This window comes from Arachis ipaensis, chromosome B5 (assembly GCF_059453495.1).
Source record: "Arachis ipaensis isolate K30076 ecotype BB chromosome B5, ASM5945349v1, whole genome shotgun sequence".
In the NCBI taxonomy this organism is placed as follows: domain Eukaryota; kingdom Viridiplantae; phylum Streptophyta; class Magnoliopsida; order Fabales; family Fabaceae; genus Arachis; species Arachis ipaensis.
Genome location: NC_142440.1, coordinates 8,711,032 through 8,727,729, shown reverse-complemented (window position 1 = coordinate 8,727,729; position 16,698 = coordinate 8,711,032). Strand labels below are relative to the sequence as shown.

The following is a 16,698-nucleotide window of genomic DNA, read 5'->3' as shown; positions in this document are numbered from 1 at the left end:
GAGCAAGTTATTATGTGATAACAAGAAATATTACTTCTGTTAACTTTTTCTAAAGTGAAGTTTTAAGCAATATCTAATATAAACATCACAAGCAGTTTAGGTGAGACGAGATGAAGACAATGACAAATGGTTTTAACTCAAGAGAGAATATGTATGACATGGTTAGGAACATTAAAGTGGTTGTATGTTGGGGTGGATGAATGTGTGGGAACACGTCAAGCTAAGACACCTAACATAGAGGAATAGTAAACAACAAACATAAGAAGGTGGAATTTGAAGCCAAGACAGACATGATTAAAGGAAATCTGGAAACCACTAATAGAATATGTGTATGAGTTTATGCTTTACGACCATTGCCGCTGCCATGTCTAAAGTGGTCAAGGGTAAACATTCATTCATGCAGGGCACTCTGTCACATATTTCAGCTTGTCTTCTAGTGCACACATCTCCTGCGCAAGCTCAGCATATTTATGCTTCCACCTCTGGACAAGATCATAGTTGTGGTCATCGACGTAGGTGTCTTGGACGCAACACAATCTTTGGAGGCAGAGGCACAACGCATCTTCTACGCTTGTGTTGGGATTGAAGGCTATATGGACTGGGATAACCAATGCATCGGAAGACTACGGTGGTGCTATTGCAACAAGGTGACGATAAGATTTGTGTAAACCTCAAGTAATTAGTAAATAATTAACCAATAAATTAATCATTATTTAAAGAAATTAAAAAATTAAATTTTATAGTTTAATGAAGTAGAAATAATTAAAATATGAATTTTGACATTAATTTTAAAGGTTTTGGCCCAAAATTGGACCGAACGGGCTAAGCCGGTTGATCCGGGCCCAAGGTCCATTATATAAAAGCCTAAAACTTGGCTTCCTTTCCCTATTGAAACAAAGTTACACCAAAGAAGAGAGAAACCGGCGTCCAAAAACCCCAACCCTCACCATCGGAATTCAATCGTCCATAACTTTTAATCCAGAGCTCTGATTGTCGAGCCATCAGCGGCTACGCGTTCGTCTTAGAATTCTCTACAAAACCCATCGAATAATTTGGTAAGGACTTTGCGTTTTCTCACCCATACCTTCTCTATTTAGTTTCAAAAATTGGGAATTTAGGTATTGAAGAATTATATGATATTGAAGATTTAGGCGAACTCTAGCAGCAAATAATCACTGTGTTTTGTCCAATTGATTTATGGGTAAGGTAAGGAACTATTGAACTCTTATGAATTATTAAATTAGTGAATCCTGTGATGATTATAGTGATATTATGTGAAATTAGATTGTGTTCTTGTTGATTTGGAGTTCAATTGGCTATTTGAAACGAAACCCGGGTGATTAAGCTTGAGGAATTGATGTTTGGAAGCTTGGAACTTGTGAAAGGAGAGGTTTTTGAGGTGTTTCGAGCTTAGGAAAAAATCTTCCAAGGTATGGTTTTAGTTTTTCGTAGATAAAATATAATGTAACATGAAAACTTACGCTAGAAGACCATAAGATAGGAATGAAATGAATGAATGAATTATTGATGGATTAGATATATGGTATACGATGTATAAAGGATAAATAAATTTGTATGTGTTGGATTGTGACTTTGATGAGTATAAAATAAACATGAATGTTGATGTGTTGAGAATTGATAGTCAGTTTGTGAAATTGAACTGAATGGATTGGTTGAGAGATGTATGATTCAATTTTATAAACAGTTTGTTATTGGAGTTGGTTGGTTTTGGAAAAAAATTTATTGTTGAAATTTGTTTGATTTTGAAATAATTTGATACTAGGAATGATCTGAATGACTGAGAGGTGTTTGGTTTGATGGTTAGGATCCTTGAAGGGTGGTAGAAGTTTGAATTTTAGGGGAGGTGCTGTCGAAATTTTTAGAAGAATTATGAGAGATTTTATTTTGGTTAATTTGGATTGAAAGAATTGTTTTATTTGATTTTGATTTATTTAAGAAAAAAATGAATTATGTTTGAGTTTAAATGATTTGGTTTTGAAATGAGAATGGTTGTCGCTCCCCTAAAGTCTAGAGGCCTTGTCGAGGAGTTTAACTAATAAATAGTTTTCCCCTGTCTTTTGAAAAGAGTTTAAATTCCAAAACGGTTTTAAAGTTAGTTCGAGAAATATGTAAATGAATGAGATATGTGACCCTGGGAAAGAGGTAGTGGTATTGTCCACTTGCTCCAGAAAAAAGATGAGGAAGAAGAATGATGAAAACTGAGTTTGAATTATGAAATTGAATGAATATGATAAACGAGGCATGATTGTGGTTGATTGATAATGAGTATATGTGTGTTTTCTCTCTGGTTGTAAGAGTGACAAGACACTTATTCTCTCTAATGGTGATAGGGCACATATTTCCTCTAATCGTGACAGGGCACATAATACCTCTAATGGTGACAGGACACGTATTTTCTCTAATGGTATTATTCCGTAACAGAGAGACAGTGTGCGGATTAGCTAACGGACATATCAGGTTTGGCTATATAACCGACAAATGAACTCATTAGCCATAGGACAGACATGCATCATATGCATTTGTATGACTTGTTTATGTATGTATTTGTTTTGGATTGCCTAAATGCTTGCCTGTGACTAACTGCTATCTGATTTACTTGCTGTAACTGCATTCTATTTGTGTTTTCTTTATATGTATTGTATGTCTATGTAACTGAGAGACCCCTCATATTGGCTGAGGTGACGCTGAGGGTTGTTCCACTGGTGATTTGAATGACTGGAGGAGAGTGAAATTGAAGTGTTAAGTTATATTTGGAATAGAACTTGAGTACCTTAGATAGTTTAAATGATTTATGATTTAAAGTATAACTCTAAGTTTTGAATCTGGGTATCGAAGTTCTAGAATTACGTCTGGCTTTTCCGGGACCTTATATATTATGTACGTTGGCACCTTTACCATGCTGAGCACCCTCGGTTTTCATTCTATACATATTTCTATTGTTTTCATATGCAGGTCGAAAGTCACCTTGTTGAGCGTTTGGAGATTTTTCTTACAAGCGAAGAACTATCTTTTAGGCTATTATATTTTGTTTTAGGCTATATATATATATAGGAAAAGTATGAGGAAACAATAGACTTATTGTACAATGCATACAATGGGGGTTTAATTGAAATTTAAATTAAATAATGGGTTATCAATTAATTTTGTATTATTTCTAATTTGAAATTTGAAACCATTTAGTATTATTATTAATTATGGATTCTAATCAATTAATTAGGTTAAAACGCCGCGTCATCTCATCAACGATCACACGGCTGCCCCATGCAGGATCTTTCCAACGCAGCTGCCCTCTCATCTACGATCGACAGCGCCGCCCTCTCATCTGCACACAACGCAGCACGGCTGCCCCATGCAGGATCTTTCCAACGCAGCCGCCCTCTCATCTACGATCGACAGCGCCGCACTCTCATCTGCACACAACGCAGCCGGTGTTCACTCCTTCAGAATGGCAGGATCGCAAGAAGAACGTGTTGCAAGCGAGGGTCCTCCTTTATGCACATCACCTAGCCGAAATTCATTAATGGAGGTTGATATAGTTGAACCGTTAGTTTGTGTTGCCTCTGAAGTTTCTGAAAATTTATCATACGAACAAGAAAACTTAGCCCCCGATGTCGCAGAGCACGGTCACAAGTCGAATAAGGTGAGCAATTAGGATCCTCAAATTCTGCCATGGATGTTTATTTCGCGTTTAATTTTTATGTTTAGTCACAATATAAATGAGTTCTTTGATTGTATGCTTATTGAAACATGCAATTGTAATCGATGAGTTGAGATTCAACTAAAGTTATGTTTGTTTTATTTTTAATAGTATGATTATATGCATTGATGATTGGCTGAAATTAAGTAATCATTTTATGGTTATATGATTATATCCAGGAAGTATATTTTCTTACGTGTTTTTGTATGTGAATTTATGCTGTCATCATGTTAAATGGCATCTTTATTTGCTAATCATCCTATTATGGACTTATGTGCCTATATGGATGATGGGATAGAATAGTTTAATTTTTTGGTATACTTATATGAATTTATTTTTATCTACGGTGTGTGTATATTATCTCTACATGATGATCATGCAAGTGTGTAAAATAGATAACTATAGTGTGATGCAGTGGCTGAACTTGTTTACTGAATTGAAGGAAATGCTATTGATGAGCGGATAATTTATACGCTTTTTGACATTGTTTTTAGTATGTTTTTAGTAGGATCTAGTTACTTTTGGGGATGTTTTCATTAGTTTTTATGTTAAATTCACATTTCTGGACTTTACTATGAGTTTGTGTGTTTTTCTGTAATTTCAGGTATTTTCTGGCTGAAATTGAGGGACTTGAGCAGAAATCAGATTCAGAGGTTGAAAAAGGACTGCTGATGCTGTTGGATTCTGACCTCCCTGCACTCAAAGTGGATTTTCTGGAGCTACAGAACTCGAAATGGCGCGCTTTCAATTGCGTTGGAAAGTAGACATCCAGGGATTTCCATCAATATATAATAGTCCATACTTTGGCCAAGAATTGACGACGTAAACTGGCGTTCAACGCCAGCCTTTTGCCCAAATCTGGAGTCCAGCGCCAGAAAAGGATCCAGAACCAGAGTTGAACGCCCAAACTGGCACAGAAACTGGCGTTCAACTCCACAAATGGCCTCTGCACGTGTAACACTCAAGTCCAAGCCCAAGCACACACCAAGTGGGCCCCGGAAGTGGATTTATGCATCAATTACTTACTCATGTAAACCCTAGTGACTAGTTTATTATAAATAGGACCCTTTACTATTGTATAGGGCATCTTTTAATCATCTTAGGATCTTAGGATCATCTTTGGACGCCTGGTTCTTAGATCAGAGGGGCTGGCCTCTCGGCCATGCCTGGACCTTTCACTTATGTATTTTTAACGGTAGAGTTTCTACACTCCATAGATTAAGGTGTGGAGCTCTGCTGTTCCTCAAAGATTAATGCAAAGTACTACTGTTTTCTATTCAATTCTTCTTATTTCGCTTCTAAGATATCCATTCGCACCCAAGAACGTGATGAAGGTGATGATTATGTGTGACACTCATCATCCTTCTCCCTTATGAACGCGTGCCTGACAAACACTTCTGTTCTACATGAATTAAGCTAGAATGAGTATCTCTTAGATCTCCTAACCAGAATCTTCGTGGCGTAAGCTAGAATGATGGCGGCATTCAAGAGAATCCGGAAGGTCTAAACCTTGTCTGTGGTATTCTGAGTAGGATTCAATGATTGAATGACTGTGACGAGCTTCAAACTCGCGAGTGCTGGGCGTTAGTGACAGACGCAAAAGGATAGTAAATCCTATTCCAGCATGATCGAGAACCGACAGATGAATAGCCGTGCCGTGACAGGGTGCGTGAGCATATGATTCACTGAGAGGAGGGGATGTAGCCACTGACAACGGTGATGCCCTTGCATACAGCCAGCCATGGAAAGGAGTAAGACTGATTGGATGAAGATAGCAGGAAAGCAGAGGTTCAGAGGAACGAGAAGCATCTCCATTCGCTTATCTGAAATCCCTGCCAATGAATCTACATAAGTATCTCTATCCCTATTCTTTATGTTTTATTCACATAATATATTGTAGCCCATATGAGTCAACTTAACTGAGATTCGCAAGGTGACCATAGCTTGCTTCATACCAACAATCTCCGTGGGATTCGACCCTTACTCACGTAAGGTATTACTTGGACGACCCAGTGCACTTGCTGGTTAGTTGTATCGAAGTTGTGTCAACTATAAATTAAGATCGAAGCACCAAGCTTTGGAGCCATTACCAGGGATTGTTCGAGCCTGGACAACACAATTTCGTGCACCAAGTTTTTGGCGCCGTTGCCGGGGATTGTTCGAGTTTGGACAACTGACGGTTCATCTTGTTGCTCAGATTAGGTAATTTTCTTTTTGTCTTGTTTTCAAAAAAAATTTTCAAAAATCTTTCAAAAATTCTTCCTTTGTTTTCGAAAAAAAAAAAATATTTTCAAAAATAAATTATTCTATGGCTTCAAAATTTTTAAGAATGAATTCTAGTGTTTCATGGTAACATGTTGAATCCTGTCTGGCTGTAAAGCCATATCCAAACCCCTTTGGGATTGGTCTTCAACTAATCACCTCAATGGATGTAATTGCATACTAAAGCTTGGCTGGCTATTAAGCCATGCCTGACCCTTTGATTGGAGCTTTAGACTAAAGAGCATAAGATTCCTGGAATTCATATTAAAAATTTTGAATCCTTATTTTTCTTTTTCAATTAATTTTCGAAAAATATAAATAAAAATCCAAAAAAATTAGAAAATCATAAAAATAAAAAATATTTTCTGTTTCTTGTTTGAGTCTTGAGTCACATTATAAGTTTGGTGTCACTTGCATATGCATCTTGCATTTTTCGAAAATATCATGCATTCATAGTGTTCCTCATGATCTTCAAGTTGTTCTTGGTAAGTCTTCTTGTTTGATCTTGATGATTTTTTGTTTTGTGTCTTTTCATGTTTTTCATATGCATTCTTGAATTCTTAGTGTCTAAGCATTAAAGAATTCTAAGTTTGGTGTCTTGCATGTTTTCTTTGCATTAAAATTTTTCAAAAATATGTTCTTGATGTTCATCATGACATTCAAAGTGTTCTTGGTGTTCATCTTGACATTCATAGCATTCTTGCATGCATCACATGTTTTGATCTAAAAATCTCATGCATTGCATAATTTTCATGTTTTTCATAAAAATTTCAAAAATAAAAAAAAATAATATCTTTCCCTTTTTCTCTCATCAAATTCGAAAATTTGGATTGACTTTTTCAAAAATTTTTAAAATCAAATTATTTCTCATGAGTCAAATCAAATTTTCAATTTGAAAATCTTATCTTTTTCAAAATCTTTTTCAAAAATCAAATCTTTTTCAAAATTTTTTGGTTATTTTCGAAAATTTCAAAAAAAATTTTCAAAAATTTTTTTCTTATTTTTATCACTAATTTTCGAAAATAACATAATCAATTAATGTTTTGATTCAAAAATTTGAAGTTTGTTACTTGCTTGTTAAGAAAGATTCAAACTTTAAGTTCTAGAATCATATCTTGTGATTTCTTATGAATCAAGTCATTAATTGTGATTTTAAAAATAAAATCTTTTTCAAAACTAATTTCTATCATATCTTTTCAAAAATATCTTCTTATCTTATCTTTTTCAAAAATATCTTTTCAAAATATCTTTTCTAACTTCCTAACCTCTTATCTTTTCAAAAATTTGTTTCAACTAACTAACTAACTTTTTGTTTGTTTCTTAACTTCTTCAAAACCACCTAACTAACTCTCTCTCTCTAATTTTCGAAAATATCTTCCCCTTTTTCAAAAATTTATTTTTAATTAACTAATTATTTTTATTTTTTTTATTTTTAATTTCAAAAATTTCGAAAAAAAAAAAATACTAACAACTTTCAAAAACCAATTTTCAAAAATCACTAACTCCTTTTCAAAAATAATTTTCGAAAATTCCCCCCTCTCTCTCATCCTATTCTATTTATTCATTCATTAACTAACATTACTTCCTCACATCATCACCAAATTCGAACCCCCTACTCTATCTGTGTTCGAATTTCTTCTTCTTTTCTTCTACTAACAATAAGGATCCTCTTTACTGTGACATAGAGGATTCCTCTTCTTTTCTTTTGTTCTCCTCTTTCTTATGAGCAGGGACAGAGAAAAAGGCATTCTTGTTGAAGCTGATCCAGAACCTGAAAGGACTCTGAAGAGAAAATTAAGAGAAGCTAAATTACAACAATCCAGAGACAACTTGATTGAAAATTTCGAACAAGTAAAGGAGATGGCAGCTGAACCCAACAACAATGCAAGGAGAATGCTTGGTGACTTTACTGCACCTAATTCCAATTTACATGGAAGAAGCATCTCCATTCCTGCCATTGGAGCAAACAATTTTGAGCTTAAACCTCAATTAGTTTCTCTAATGCAGCAGAACTGCAAGTTTCATGGACTTCCATCTGAAGATCCTTTTCAGTTCTTAACTGAATTCTTGCAGATATGTGATACTGTTAAGACTAATGGAATAGATCCTGAAGTCTACAGGCTCATGCTTTTCCCTTTTACTGTAAGAGACAGAGCTAGATTATGGTTGGATTCTCAACCTAAAGACAGCCTGAACTCTTGGGATAAGCTGGTCACGGCTTTCTTAGCCAAGTACTTTCCTCCTCAAAAGCTGAGCAAGCTTAGAGCTGATGTTCAAACTTTCAGACAGAAAGAAGGTGAATCTCTCTATGAAGCTTGGGAAAGATACAAACAGTTGACCAAAAAGTGTCCTTCTGACATGCTTTCAGAATGGACCATTCTGGATATATTCTATGATGGTCTGTCTGAGCTATCAAAGATGTCACTGGACGCTTCTGCAGGTGGATCCATTCACCTAAAGAAAACGCTTGCAGAAGCTCAAGAACTCATTGACATGGTTGCTAATAACCAGTTCATGTACACTTCTGAAAGGAATCCTGTGAATAATGGGACGCCTATGAAGAAGGGAGTTCTTGAAGTTGATACTCTGAATGCCATATTGGCTCAGAATAAAATATTGACTCAGCAAGTCAATATGATCTCTCAGAGTCTGCATGGAATGCAAGCTGCATCCAACAGTACTCAAGAGGCATCTTCTGAAGAAGAAGCCTATGATCCTGAGAACCCTGCAATAGCAGAGGTAAATTACTTAGGTGAACCTTATGGAAACACCTATGACTCAACATGGAGAAATCATCCAAATTTCTCATGGAAGGATCAAAAGCCTCAACAAGGCTTTAATAATGGTGGAAGAAACAGGTTTAGCAATAGCAAACCTTTTCCATCATCAACTCAGCAACAGACAGAGAACTCTGAACAAAATGCTTCTAATTTAGCAAATCTAGTCTCTGATCTATCTAAGGCCACTGTAAGTTTCATGAATGAAACAAGGTCTTCCATTAGAAATCTGGAAGCACAAGTGGGCCAGCTGAGTAAAAGGATCACTGAAATCCCTCCTAGTACTCTCCCAAGCAATACAGAAGAGAACCCAAAAGGAGAGTGCAAGGCCATTGACATAAGTGCCCTGGCCGAACCTGTGAGGAGAGGAGAGGAGAGGACGTGAATCCCAAGGAGGAAGACCTCCTGGGACGTCCAGTGATCAATAAGGAGCTTCCCTCTGGGGAACCAAAGGACTCTGAGGCTCATCTAGAGACCATAGAGATTCCATTGAACCTCCTTATGCCCTTCATGAGCTCTGAAGAGTATTCCTCTTCTGAAGAGAATGAGGATGTTACTGAAGAGCAAACTGCCAAGTTTCTTGGTGCAATCATGAAGCTAAATGCCAAATTATTTGGCATTGATACTTGGGAAGTTGAACCTCCCTTGTTCATCAATGAACTAAGTGATCTGGATCAACTGACATTGCCTCAGAAGAGACAGGATCCTGGAAAGTTCATAATACCCTGTACCATAGGCACCATGATCTTTAAGGCTCTGTGTGACCTTGGTTCAGGAATAAACCTCATGCCCCTCTCTGTAATAGAGAAACTGGGAATCTATGGGGTGCAAGCTGCTAAAATCTCACTAGAGATGGCATACAGCTCAAGAAGACAGGCTTATGGACAAGTAGAAGATGTATTAGTAAAGCTTGAGGGCCTTTACATACCTACTGAATTCATAGTCCTGGATACTGGAAAGGAAGAGGATGAATCCATCATCCTAGGAAGACCTTTCCTGGCCACAGCAAGAGCTGTGATTGATGTTGACAGAGGTGAAATAGTCCTTCAATGGAATGAGAACTCCCTTGTATTCAAAACTCAAGGATCTCCCTCTGCAACCATGGAGAGGAAGCAGAAAAAGCTTCTCTCCAAGCAGAGTCAACCAGTGCCCCCACAGTCAAACTCTAAGTTTGGTGATGAACTCCCATATCCAAACTCTAAGTTTGGTGTTGGAGAGTCTCAACAAAGCTCTGCACATCTGTGAGGCTCCATGAGAGCCCACTGTCAAGCTATTGACATTAAAGAAGCGCTTGTTGGGAGGCAACCCAATGTTTATCTAATTCTTATTTTTATTGTTTTTCATGTTTTCTTAGGTTCATGATCATGTGGAGTCACAAAATAAATATAAAAATTGAAAACGGAATCAAAAACAGCAGAAGAAAAATCACACCCTGGAGGAGCATCTGTCTGGCGTTCAAACGCCAGAACAGAGCATAGTTCTGGCGCTGAACGCCCAGAATGGGAGCATCCTGGCGCTGAACGCCCAGAACAAGCATGGTTCTGGCGTTCAACGCCAGACATGGCAGCAAATGGGCGTTGAACGCCCAAAATGGGCACCAACCTGGCGCTGAACACCCAGAGTTGTGTGCAAGGGCATTTTGCATGCCTAAATTGGTGCAGGGATGTAAATGCCTTGACACCTCAAGATCTGTGGACCTCACAGGATCACCTCAGGATCTGTGGACCCCACAGGATCCCTACCTACCTCATCTTCTCTCTTCCCATTCATGATCATCCCTTCTACTTTCCAATTACCACTCACATCCATACACCCACTACCTTCAAAACTCAACATCTCTCTCCCACCCAATCCCACCCATATGGCCGAACACACACTCCCATCCATCTCCTCCATATCTTCTTCTTATTCTTCAGTCTTTCTTCTTTTGCTCGAGGGCGAGCAACATTCTAAGTTTGGTGTGGTAAAAAGCATAGCTTTTTTGTTTTTTTTCCATAACCATTGATGGCACCTAAGGCCAGAGAAGCCTCTAGAAAGAAGAAAAGGGAAGACAAAAGCTTCCATCAAGGGTCTATAGCTCAGTGGTAGAACATTTGACTGCAAATCAAGAGATCCCTGAGATACCTCAGGGGATACATCTTCTTCCACACAATTATTGGAAGCAACTAAGGGTGGAACATTAAGAGCACTCCATCATCCTTCATGAAATCAGAGAAGATCTAAAAGCAATGAAGGAGGAGCAGCAAAGACAAGGAAGAGACATAGAAGAGCTCAAGGACATCACCAAGGTGGACTCATTCCTTGTTCTTACTTTCTCTGTTTTTTCGTTTTCTATGTGCTTATCTGTGTTTGTGTCTTCATTACATGATCATTAGTAGTTAGTAACTTTGTCTTAAAGATATGAATGTCCTATGAATCCATCACCTCTCTTAAATGAAAAATGTTTTAATTCAAAAGAACAAGAAGTACATGAATTTCGAATTTATCCTTGAACTTAGCTTAATTATATTGATGTGGTGACAATGCTTCTTGTTTTCTGAATGTATGCTTGAACAGTGCATATGTCTTTTGAAGTTGTTGTTTAAGAATGTTAAATATGTTGGCTCTTGAAAGAATGATGACTAGGAGACATGTTATTTGATAATCTGAAAAATCATAAAAATGATTCTTGAAGCAAGAAAAAGCAGCAAAGAACAAAGCTTGCAAAAAAAAAAAAAAAAAAAAAGGGCGAAAAAAAAATATATATAGAAAAAAAAATAGAAAGAAAAAGAAAAAGCAAGCAGAAAAAGCCAATAACCCTTAAAACCAAAAGGCAAGGGCAAATAAAAAGGATCCCAAGGCTTTGAGCATCAGTGGATAGGAGGGCCTAAAGGAATAAAATCCTGGTCTAAGCGGCTAAACCAAGCTGTCCCTAACCATGTGCTTGTGGCGTGTAGGTGTCAAGTGAAAACTTGAGACTGAGCGGTTAAAGTCAAGGTCCAAAGCAAAAAAAGAGTGTGCTTAAGAACCCTGGACACCTCTAATTGGGGACTTTAGCAAAGCTGAGTCACAATCTGAAAAGGTTCACCCAATTATGTGTCTGTGGCATTTATGTATCCGGTGGTAATACTGGAAAACAAAGTGCTTAGGGCCACGGCCAAGACTCATAAAGAAGCTGTGTTCAAGAATCATCATACTGAACTAGGAGAGTCAATAACACTATTCGAAATCTGAAGTTCCTATAGAAGCCAATCATTCTGAACTTCAATGGATAAAGTGAGATGCCAAAACTATTCAAGAGGCAAAAAGCTATAAGTCCCGCTCATATGATTGAAGCTCTGCTTCATTGATAGTTTGGAATTTATAGTATATTCTCTTCTTCTTATCCTGTTTGATTTTCAGTTGCTTGGGGACAAGCAACAATTTAAGTTTGGTGTTGTGATGAGCGGATAATTTATACGCTTTTTGACATTGTTTTTAGTATGTTTTTAGTAGGATCTAGTTACTTTTAGGGATGTTTTCATTAGTTTTTATGTTAAATTCACATTTCTGGACTTTACTATGAGTTTGTGTGTTTTTCTGTGATTTCAGGTATTTTCTGGCTGAAATTGAGGGACTTGAGCAGAAATCAGATTCAGAGGTTGAAAAAGGACTGCTGATGCTGTTGGATTCTGACCTCCCTGCACTCAAAGTGGGTTTTCTGGAGCTACAGAACTCGAAATGGCGCGCTTCCAATTGCGTTGGAAAGTAGACATCCAGGACTTTCCAGCAATATATAATAGTCCATACTTTGGCCAAGAATTGATGACGTAAACTGGCGTTCAACGCCAGCCTTTTGCCCAAATCTGGAGTCCAGCGCCAGAAAAGGATCCAGAACCAGAGTTGAACGCCCAAACTGGCACAGAAACTGGCGTTCAACTCCACAAATGGCCTCTGCACGTGTAACACTCAAGCCCAAGCCCAAGCACACACCAAGTGGGCCCCGGAAGTGGATTTATACATCAATTACTTACTCATGTAAACCCTAGTGACTAGTTTATTATAAATAGGACCCTTTACTATTGTATAGGGCATCTTTTGATCATCTTAGGATCTTAGGATCATCTTTGGACGCCTGGTTCTTAGATCAGAGGGGCTGGCCTCTCGGCCATGCCTGGACCTTTCACTTATGTATTTTTAACGGTAGAGTTTCTACACTCCATAGATTAAGGTGTGGAGCTCTGTTGTTCCTCAAAGATTAATGCAAAGTACTACTGTTTTCTATTCAATTCTTCTTATTTCGCTTCTAAGATATCCATTCGCACCCAAGAACGTGATGAAGGTGATGATTATGTGTGACACTCATCATCCTTCTCCCTTATGAACGCGTGCCTGACAAACACTTCTGTTCTACATGAATTAAGCTAGAATGAGTATCTCTTAGATCTCCTAACCAGAATCTTCGTGGCGTAAGCTAGAATGATGGCGGCATTCAAGAGAATCCGGAAGGTCTAAACCTTGTCTGTGGTATTCTGAGTAGGATTCAATGATTGAATGACTGTGACGAGCTTCAAACTCGCGAGTGCTGGGCGTTAGTGACAGACGCAAAAGGATAGTAAATCCTATTCCAGCATGATCGAGAACCGACAGATGAATAGCCGTGCCGTGACAGGGTGCGTGAGCATATGATTCACTGAGAGGAGGGGATGTAGCCACTGACAACGGTGATGCCCTTGCATACAGCCAGCCATGGAAAGGAGTAAGACTGATTGGATGAAGATAGCAGGAAAGCAGAGGTTCAGAGGAACGAGAAGCATCTCCATTCGCTTATCTGAAATCCCTGCCAATGAATCTACATAAGTATCTCTATCCCTATTCTTTATGTTTTATTCACATAATATATTGTAGCCCATATGAGTCAACTTAACTGAGATTCGCAAGGTGACCATAGCTTGCTTCATACCAACAATCTCCGTGGGATTCGACCCTTACTCACGTAAGGTATTACTTGGACGACCCAGTGCACTTGCTGGTTAGTTGTATCGAAGTTGTGTCAACTATAAATTAAGATCGAAGCACCAAGCTTTGGAGCCATTACCAGGGATTGTTCGAGCCTGGACAACACAATTTCGTGCACCAGCTATTTGTATTTGCAACATGCTAACCATGATATGCTTATATGAGTGTTTAAATCTTGTAATGGTATGCTTATATGCTCATTGCATATTTGTAACGTTATATGCTCATATGCTTTTTGCATATTATTTTAATATTTTTCATGCTTATAGGAATATAACGTTATGTGTATCATACATTTGCATAGATTAACCAATTATGAAGTTATCTGAGTGGTTTATAATGAATGGTGTGCTTATGTTCTTCCTGCACCTAAAGAAAAGAGTGTGTGTATCTAAATATATAGGAAAAGAATTTTTTTCATGGAGTGAAAAAAGAAGCCACTCAAGGTAGATTAAGGCCCTTAAATAATAGCCAAAATGGAATAAATAATTTTACATAATTTTCATTGAATGAAAAAAAAAAAACAACTAAAGGGTGGAATTTAATTAAATAATACATGAAATGAAAAAAATAATTCTCATTGTTTGATTTGTAGCTGTTGATGTGTTTTCGGTGATTGTTTTAGAGATTTTATTTAAATGAGTTTTGATAAGGATCTTCCTCCTTTTGGTTACTCTGTTTGTTTTGGAATTATCGGCTATGCAGTTGTCGGATGTTATGGATGTTGGAAGTGAAGAGATGGAGCCTGGTGATGAGGTACTGGAGTTTAGCTTACTTTTGTTTAGTCATAATGTTCATGTTTGATTTGATAACTAATGGTAATTAATTTTTCTTTTGGATTAATATAAAATACAGTTACCAGATCATGGTAACCTACAAGAAGACGAGATACCAAGAGTTGGAATGCGGTTTGCTCAGTTACAGATGGCGCATGACTTTTATGTGTCCTATGCAAAGAAAGCTGGATTTGCAACTAAGATAAGGACGACAACATTTGACAAGATCACGAAGGCTCCCATTAATCATGCTATACACTGTAATCACGACGGGATCCGCGAGTCTCGTGTTAAAGCACCAACGCGGAAGAATACGATTTCAGCTGCTGGGTGCAAGGCAAGGATATATGTAAAGTTTGATAAAGATGTGCAAGACTGGGTTTTGTTCAAGGTTGACTTGACGCACTCACACCCCTGTTCACCGAGAAAGGCATTGCACTACCATGAGTATAGGCAGCTGATCATGCATTCGAAGTGCGTGATCGAGGATAATGATGAGGCTGAGATTCGTCCAAATAAGACATTCCTTGCTTTGTCAAATGAGGCTGGTAGCCCCTCTAACTTGGGATTCTCAGAGAAGGATTTAAGAAACTATATAACAGCAAGGCTCCGTAATAGCAACGTGAATGCGGATGTCAGGGAGATGATGAGCTACTTCATGAGAATGAAGGACATCAATCCGAACTTCTTTTACGCGGTGAAGTTGGACGAGGAGTGTAAATTTAAGAGTGCAGTATGGGTTGATGCAAGGTGTAGGGCGTCGTATGAATACTATGGAGACGTCGTGTCAGTTGATAGCACATATAGTACAAATAGGTACGTAGTAGTTAAGTTGTTTTTTCCTTCTCTTGATAAAACGCTATTCGATCGTGATTGGCATTTCTTACTTCTGTTTGGTTTTTCTGGCAGGCACGGATTACCGTTTGTGTCGTTCGTTGGGGTCAACCACCATCGTAAGTCGACCCACCTCGGTTGTGCTTTGTTGGGGAATGAAGAAATCGGAAGTTATGAGTGGGTTTTTAGCCAATGGGTGAAGTGCATGGGAACTGCTCCAAAGTCTATCATAACCGATCAATGTCGATCCCTTTACCGTGCGATCAAAAACCCGACACACGCCACCGGTGGTGCATTTGGCATATTATGAATAAGCTACCTTCCAAGCTTGGGGGTTACCGCCGATACGGAGCTTTGTATGGTGACCTAAACGACATTGTGTGGAACTCTCGGACGGAGGAGTCATTTGAAGATGACTGGGCTGATTTTATAGATGAGTACAACTTACATAACAACACATGGCTGTCAGGTTTATTACTGTACGATTACTTCTCATGCTTTAATTGCAATTGGTCGGCATCTGAATGTTTAGTTTATCAGTAATTTTGGATGACAATTAGTTGGATGTTCATTATAGTAAACATTTGGATGTTTAATATATCAGTGATTGTGGATGGTCATTTCTAAGGTGCAGTAATATGTTTGGTTTAAGCTTTCTATACTTAATTTGGGATTATTTATTTCTTGTAGATCTGTATGATGACCGACGCATGTGGGTCCCAATATACTTCAAAGGTGAGTTTTGGACAGCAATGCAGAGTACGCAAAGGAGTGAGAGCATGCACGCATTCTACGGTGGATACTTACACAATAAAACTAGCTTGGTCCAATTTGTTCATGAATATGACAATGTGCTTGGAGTCAAGGAGCAGAGGGAACTTGAGGATGATGCTGCAGACTCGAGGGGGGTTATCCCTTGTGCAACGACCTCGCCTATGGAGAAACAGTTTCAGAAAGAGTATACCACGAGCATTTTTAGGGATGTTCAAATTGAGTTTGTGAAGAAGGCTAACTGCAGAGTTTCTACAGTTGATGAACAGGGTCCATTGGTTTGCGTGAAGGTGGAAGAGGAGAAACTACTCAACGATACTATTCTATGCGTTCCGTACGATGTTCACTTTGACCGTTCCACACAGGAGCTTCATTGTGAGTGCAATCTTTTTGAGTTCAGGTGTGTTGTGCTGTCACTGCTTTGAAGTTTTTCATTCGTATAAAGTGTACAAAGTACATTCCTGTTATGTTCTTCCTCGATGGAGCAAGAAGATAAAGCGCAAGCATACGTATGTCAAAAGTAGCCATGATGTCAGTCGGTCAGATAAGAGTCATGTTGCATTCAGGAGACTGTGTGCACACT

The 16,698-nt window shown here is 38.1% G+C and overlaps 1 protein-coding gene and 1 non-coding gene across 2 annotated transcripts; one reads left to right on the top strand and one right to left on the bottom strand.

Moving 5' to 3' along the window:
- The first annotated feature begins 3,370 nt into the window (after window positions 1-3,370).
- LOC107640068 (protein FAR-RED IMPAIRED RESPONSE 1-like) lies at window positions 3,371-15,654 on the top strand. Its single transcript, XM_088486734.1, has 4 exons — window positions 3,371-3,661; window positions 14,440-14,490; window positions 14,590-15,326; window positions 15,420-15,654. The coding sequence occupies exons 1-4, from the start codon at window positions 3,371-3,373 to the stop codon at window positions 15,652-15,654; spliced, it is 1,314 nt and encodes a 437-aa protein (XP_088342860.1).
- LOC148563320 (small nucleolar RNA R71) lies at window positions 8,237-8,344 on the bottom strand. The gene has a single exon (XR_015884590.1). It is a non-coding gene; the product is annotated as a small nucleolar RNA R71 (small nucleolar RNA).
- Window positions 15,655-16,698: the final 1,044 nt, after the last annotated feature.